The 7,236-nt window shown below is 35.3% G+C and overlaps 1 protein-coding gene across 3 annotated transcripts; it reads right to left on the bottom strand.

Moving 5' to 3' along the window:
- Positions 1 to 234: 234 nt before the first annotated feature.
- Positions 235 to 6,163, bottom strand: LOC136222432 (NADP-dependent malic enzyme). Of its 3 annotated transcripts, none has more exons than XM_066010178.1 (21): positions 5,882 to 6,163; positions 5,145 to 5,416; positions 4,272 to 4,392; positions 4,120 to 4,194; positions 3,634 to 3,785; positions 3,450 to 3,555; positions 3,257 to 3,322; positions 3,038 to 3,133; positions 2,873 to 2,944; positions 2,645 to 2,728; positions 2,478 to 2,576; positions 2,238 to 2,285; positions 2,072 to 2,125; positions 1,871 to 1,969; positions 1,692 to 1,781; positions 1,501 to 1,578; positions 1,263 to 1,337; positions 1,082 to 1,172; positions 811 to 939; positions 595 to 727; positions 235 to 490 (listed from the first exon to the last, which is right to left on the bottom strand). In XM_066010178.1, exons 1-20 carry the CDS (start codon positions 5,906 to 5,908, stop codon positions 639 to 641), a joined length of 1,923 nt encoding a protein of 640 aa, XP_065866250.1. In that variant the 5' UTR covers positions 5,909 to 6,163; the 3' UTR covers positions 235 to 490; positions 595 to 638. The 3 variants fall into 3 exon arrangements, with proteins under 3 accessions (XP_065866250.1, XP_065866251.1, XP_065866248.1); XM_066010179.1 differs by having other exon boundaries at positions 599 to 727; XM_066010176.1 differs by having other exon boundaries at positions 235 to 727.
- Between the last annotated feature and the right edge of the window lie 1,073 nt (positions 6,164 to 7,236).

Genomic DNA, 7,236 nt, shown 5'->3' with positions numbered 1-7,236 from the left:
CTTTTCTTTTAGGCCAATTGGCCGCAATGACTTGTGAATTTGGGGACCAAATTAACCTTTTATCCTTTCTTTTTCATAAAATAACATAATACAAGTTAAGAGACTTGGTTACATGATTTTTTAATGTTTGCATATACTTGTTTAAACGTGAAAGATTCTTAATACAGATTCTCTCAATTTCTTTGAGATTCAGAGTTTTCAGCATCAAAAAAATTTCACAATACTCATTATGCATCATGAAAAGAAAAAATACTATTTCAACTACGCACAAGTTCACAATTTCCAGTCAAACTAAAAACAATTCTACTTTGTTCAATTTAAAACCCACAATATTAATCCAGTGGTTCCTGATTGGATTTTTTCAATGTCATCTTCCTGGATTCCTAATCATTGGGATGCCATTGAATTTCATTTCATTTTCAACTGAGGTTTTTCAACTCCAACTTTTTCTTCCTAATATATTCAATTGCATTCCTCCAACTACCACCACCTATCCAGCCACAACGTATAAAAGAAAGCATAAATCATATTAAAAGAAAAAAGAAGACGTGGGGGAAATAATTGTAACATAACTGAAACTGACTACTTTTTTACCCACTGCTTAGTTTTGGGATTAAACTCCCTTGTGACTTCATGAATCACCGGTAACTTCTGTAAGAGGGGCTGTACATACAGCTTTCTGCATGCTTCACAAGATCCTTGGGCTGAGGGAGGCGAGTAGCCAAACCTGCACCAAGTTGATAGCAAGTCGGGTAAATTTATATACGTCTTTTTGCCTGGACATACAAAATATAAGCACAAAGGACTAACCCAGTTCATAAGCCTTAGCGGCCACTTTGGCAGCAATATTTGCCGATATCTTTCTGATGTTAGTGAATGGTGGGTATATGAGTCCTTTGTCGTAGTTCTCCTGGGTCACCTCTGAAGCCAAAGCTTCAGCTGCAACGAAATAAATCATAAACATTCATCTCATCAAACAACAAGAAATACTACTTCGTTAACCATATTTAACAATATATGAACAAGTTAAACTGTAGCCACTTGAGGTAAATTTGCTTTTGGTGGTTTTTCGTCCACTTACATGCTGCCAGAAGCATATCATCGTGAACACGGATAGTACCAGACATGATTAAACCAAGACCAAATCCAGGAAATATGTATGCATTGTTTGCCTGAAGGACAAGGAAAATTAAATCAAAGTCATTTTCCAATAGATAAATTATTTGAACATGACAAATCATCCACAATGTTCACAATTCTACCTGACCAGGCACGTAAACTTTGCCCTCGTATTCAACAGGGGCAAATGGGCTTCCACTAGCAAAAATGGCACGGCCCTAAAAGTTATGAAGATAAAGAATTGTTAGGCTGTTGACAATGCAGCAGTGCTCTGTCTCTAAAGACAAGACAGCAAATTAAGCATAAACCATATGGTTCTTTCCCATGCGAGTGCTGATTTTAGTGTGGATAAATAGCAACAGAAGCTATATATTTTAGTACCTTAGTCCAAGTATAAGCTTCTTCAGCTGTACATTCAGACTGTGAAGTTGGGTTGGAAAGAGCAAGAATAACAGGTGTCTGCATGCAAAAAACACATAATATGATTAACTTATCACTATGTACCACTGTTTGGCTCTTCTATGTAATTATGGTGCAAACAACCACAAAAGTAGATCGAGACAGATTCATACCTCATTGAAGGATGCCATAGCCTCAACCACTTCTTTAGTAAATGTTCTTCCTACTCCAGATGTTCCAATCAAAACTGTTGGCCTAAGGTCCTGATGAAAACCAGACAAGAAATCAAAGAAAGTTAGAAGACATTTTTGTCTTGCACCACAAGATGGGGGAGAGAGTAAAAAATACAAACATTGACAGCATCCAGAAGTGTATTTATAGGTTCATGTTCATGAGCCCATGGCTTCTTGAAATGTTGGAGAGATTCCTTACGTGATTTAACGATCAACCCCTGCACAGGAATTCACTTGCAAATTCGTAACTGACAAACTGAAAACAGGAAAAAAAAATAACACAAGTTCAATAAGCTAGAAACACGATGGGCATTCACTACCTTTGAGTCCACGAGCCAAATCTTCTCGCGAGTCTCTTCCACTGGCATTTTTGTCTGTACAAGGGATGATGAGCTTGTAATTGTTAAGATCTATTTTGGCTCTAGAGGGTTCACAATCATAAATAGGCAAAGTAAGAAAGATCAGATTTGTCACAGTGATATACACCTGTTTGGACATCTCTAAAGCTATAAGTTCTGCAATCCCAGTGCCAGCCTGTAATTAAGCAATCTGACATATCAATAAAAGCATACCAGAGTAGCTGACATGCAATGCTAGAAAATGAAGGAAAGGGGAGAGGGGGTGTTTGGAAGCAGACAAGGTTGAGAAACATTGGCACATAATGATACAATGTTACTTATAGAAACCAATAAATTCTGAACTACAAACATAATTATTAGTATTCACCTCTCCAGCACCAAGAAATAAAAATTTGTGGTCAGCTAAGGTACCACCAACTAACTTTAATGCCGCAACAAGCCCTGAGAGAACCACAGATGCTGTGCCCTGGTACAAAACAACCAATTATTAGAGCAATGACCCTCCTAATTTTATAATATGCAATCAATATTCACCTGAATATCATCGTTGAAAACAAGATGAGTTGTACCATATTGTGCAAGGAGGTCAAAGGCATTGTGGTTTGCAAAGTCTTCAAACTGCGGAGTTTTTTACACAGATTAAAATCCAATTTAAAACTTACAAGGCAGCTCATAAAAAGAGGACTTAGCTAAAACAAACAAATAAACGGTTAAAGTACAATAGTAATCAAATCATCAGTGTCTTAGCCTGTGGTTAACTACCTGAATGAGGACTCTCTCACCATAATTCTGCTTGACTGCAGACATAAATTCATGTAGCAATTCATCATATTCCTGGAATGAAGAAATTATGTTAGGAAATTCAATATAGAATCTGCAAACCTCAAGTAAAACATCACAATTCCCAGCTATGTTAGTGTTTCATACCTGCCCAGTAGCCCTTCTTTGCTTGAGTCCTATGTAGAACTCGTCGTTTAGCAACTTCTCGTTGTTGGTTCCCACATCAATTGTTACAGGCAAGCACTGGAATTACATATTAAATATACATTAGATTATCAGGCTCATTAAAATAACAGTAAAAACTTGAAGGGGAAAAAAAACTAAAATTAGAAGGGAATGAACAAGCACTTCTATGTGGTTACTTACATATGAAGGACGAACTCCACCAAGTGCTGTATACAAGGAAAGTTTCCCCACAGGTATTCCCATTCCCTAAGAAATTTATGCATCAAATTTGGTTAGTTACATCTGTATGTGCATGAGAAAGAGAGAGATGAACGGGTAAAAGAATACATTACAGGAACTTTTGACTGCGTATTTAGATAGTTATATTCCTCACCTGACAGCCAAGATCCCCCAAACCCAAAATCCGCTCACCATCAGTCACGACAATGACTTGAATATTCTTCTCAGGCCAATTCCTCAGTACTTCGAGAATTCTACCCCTGTAAAAGACAATTTATCAGCTTCAAAATGGATAATCCAAGAAGTACTGAAGAATGACAAATAGCTATGTGATTTACTTTTCTTTCAAGCTGATGTAAAGACCCTGCGGACGACTGAAGATACTTCCATATTTTTGGCATGCCTCACCAACAGTTGGAGTGTACACTACAGGGAGCATCTCCTCAACATTCTCAATGAGAAGCTTGTAGAATAATCTTTCATTTGTTTCCTGCAACAGTGATGTACTTGTTTCATACTTGCCATCAAAGCTGAACAATGAAGTGCAAGCAGCAAAAACAATGATTCTAGAATAGGAATTTTTAAACGTTCATAGGATCAATCATAGTAGTACAAAGTACAATGAGCAAAACAGCTTTGGAAGGTAATTTGCCTTTTCTTTTCTATATTTGACAACACTGAGATAATAGACAGTATTAGTGCTGCTCGTGTCATGCAATGAATCATTTGGCTGGCAAAGTTGCCTCAGCAGCAATTCTTTGCATAGAAAAATTATCACAAGTAAACAGATTTAACCCCAGAATTCAGGGAAACTTCGCAGATACCTGAAGATCCATCATAGCCATGTACTTTTGGAGCGGAAGTTGATATTGTCGAATAATGTGCATCATTTTCTTCACCTGGAAAGTACCAATTACTGCATCAGCATTTTATAAGATCAAGTATGTGAAACAAAGACGGGCAACAAGTAAATAACCTGGAGATCCTGGGAAATTACTGTTGGAGGGAGAAGGCCACGCAAGTAGTGGGCATCTCTCTCTTTATCACTGAATGCAAGTCCTTTGTTGTGGTGTGGATCCCGCAACAACGAATACCCACTATAGCACATAAGAAAGGAACCAAGGAGTAGGTAAGGAAAAAGAACAGCATAACCTTTAAGTCAGCATATGAAATTATTAAAGACTAAGAAAGTAGCAAAAGAACTAAGAAAGAAATCATGAAACTGAAGAATTCATACAGCTCGGTCTGCCTAGAGAGCTATTGCTACAAACAGCAAGCATACTCGTGCTCAATCAATTTAAACAATATCTTATAAAATTTGGTTGTTTTTTATTTTTTTTGGGTTATGTAGACAAATCATACTTTATTATAAAAAAAACACAGAATCACAAAGACAAACAAGCTTGCATAAGAGCAATCAAAATCCATCAAGGATTCACTAGCACTACAGCATAACATAAGAAAGCACTAAGATAATAACGCAGTATGCTTAATAAATTAATAAATTTGTCTCAACATGAGAGTGAGGGAAGCAATAAAAAAATAAAAAGAAATAATAATAAAAATCATACATGACTTTTATTTGTTTCTATACCTAAAATCAGTTCTCACCTTTTGCTACCAAAAAGCGCAAAACAAAAAGAATCAATAGGTGATACAGAACAACTCAAACATGCACATACATCAACAGCATAAGAAGCTAAAAACATCAATATCACGGATGAATAAAATGAAAAATCAAAAGGAACCAAACATTGGTATCATCGAAACACACCAAATTGAAATAATATCAATAATAAAAAAAAACAAATCTATATTTAGTAAAACAATAAATAATCCATGAACTCACCTAGCAACCGAGAGCGACCAAGGCGTGACAAGCTGGTCCTCAGTGGCTGAATCCTCGCCATATATATCTTGGACTCCACCAGCAACGGTGGCTTTGTTGTCCAAATCAAGTACAGTGGCTCCATCTCTCAATTCCTGCAGTGTGCTTTCCATCAAAACGCTACCGTTTCTCTCCCTATTTGGATTTAGCGCGACTACTTTCAATTTGGAAGGAGCTAGCCCTCTCTGCTTCGCCGACAAACGGCTGTACGAGCCGGAGATGCCCGCGTTACCCTGATCAGAAATCCACAAAACTTGGAGTGACTTAAGTGTATCGAGAATCAATAATTATCAACATTAAAAATTCTAAATAGTTGTAAATTGATAACCAAAGGAACCCAGAAATCGAAATGAGTAACAAGGGGTTTTACATCTATGTAAATCAAATAATTCGGTCCGAATAAATTGAAGTGGAAGAGATACGAGTAGATTAAGCCCAGATATGGCTAATCTACAGGATCAATTCCTTCAAAAAAAATTAAGTAATTTGCAATTCTTCATAAAACCCAGAGGAAGAAACCTAATCGACAACATACCTAGATAATAATCTAAAAATCAGCTAAAAGAAACACAACGAGCAAAAGAATAATCTACAAGCAAGCTGATAGTTCGATGCTATATTATATTATAAAATCAAAAGATGATTAAGCACAGAAGCTAAAGATCGTAAGAAGAGAAATGGATGCGGTTTTAAATTACCAAAAAAGTGCTTTTCAAGGAGATCATGGTGAAGAAATGTAGGCGGAAAGACAGAGTCTTTCGCGACTATAAACACTCTCCCTCAAGAAACAACGAGAAAATACGCGCGCGCACACAGAGAGTAGTGGAGAGCGAGAGAGAGAGAGAGAGAGAGAGAGAGTTAAAGTAGGAAGGAAATAAGCTACTTATAGGTCTGGTTTCTCTCGCCCCTTTTCTCTCTCTCTCTGTATCGTTAACAGAGAGGCGAGAAAATGAGGGGGATCAGAGAAATGGCAACGAAGGAGGCTAAAAACGTGTCTTAACACTTTCTCTCTCTATAATTTTAATTATTTTATTGTTATGAAAAAATGATCTGCAGTTATTAAGTAAATGACATGAATGCAACTGATTTTGCTAAATATTACAAATGTGTCCTGGAAGCATGAAGTAGGGACCATCTTTGGAGGAAAATAAAAACAGGGTTCGGGTTTGGGATGTTGTGGGTGTGATCAGATGGGTTTAAGGTGTAGAAATGATGCTGACAAGAAGCTGGTTTGGAATCCAAGGACATATTCCATGTGTCTTGGTTTGATCAGAAAAGAATGACAATATTATTTTGAAATTCTTCTTTTGAATTTGAAAATTATAATCTCAATATGATTTTTACTGAACACAATAATATTATTTATTTTCATCAATTTTATTTATTTTTTAATATAATATGTTTAAACATTATTATAATTTTTTATATTTTTTTATTCATTGCCATCCATCAAATTTAGAGATAAAAAAATCACTTTATAAATTCATATAATCCTCCTCCTATTTTGATAATTTTATAATATCTTTATTACTAAGAAATCATCAATACTACATACTCATAACCACTTAATATACATATAACATCATCCATTTATTAATTTATCTAACGCAAATGGTTAAACTCTATACCCACTCAATCATATAATAGATTCATCAATCACAAGAGATTCATCAATTAATTAAACCTATCATATTATTTTAAAAATAAAAATAATATATATAAAAATAAGTAAAAGTTCAATAAACAATGAGTAGTTGATAAATGCTCAATGTATTAAATTCACTCCAATGGAAGAAAGTTTAATAAATGAGTATAATGAGTGGTTCATTATACTCTATTGGAGATGCTTTTATTTTAATAAATAAGTTCTACATTACAAAATTTATAATTATTTTAACATACAAAATGATTATTTCTTCACAGGTACTCAAGTCTTTTTTAGTCCTCTTTTGTTAGTCTTAACAGTTTGTTCATCATATTGATCATAATAGTCATTTTATACTAGCATAACTCGATAGCATGGCCTACTTTACCATAGAAGTTGCAAACAGCT

This window comes from Euphorbia lathyris, chromosome 3 (assembly GCF_963576675.1).
Source record: "Euphorbia lathyris chromosome 3, ddEupLath1.1, whole genome shotgun sequence".
Classification (NCBI taxonomy): domain Eukaryota; kingdom Viridiplantae; phylum Streptophyta; class Magnoliopsida; order Malpighiales; family Euphorbiaceae; genus Euphorbia; species Euphorbia lathyris.
Note: the sequence above shows the minus strand (reverse complement) of the source record. Positions and strands in the feature narration are given on the sequence as shown.

Bases quoted from the DNA above. Each gene is read 5' to 3' on its own strand.
- LOC136222432 (XM_066010176.1), bottom strand. From the start codon at position 5,908: ATGATCTCCTTGAAAAGCACTTTTTTG. The intron at 3,786-4,119 runs GTATCTGCGAAG...TCACTGTTGCAG, and splicing joins TGGCTATGATGGATCTTCAG to GAAACAAATGAAAGATTATT. The intron at 1,782-1,870 runs GTTTGTATTTTT...GGTTTTCATCAG, and splicing joins CACTTCTGGATGCTGTCAAT to GACCTTAGGCCAACAGTTTT.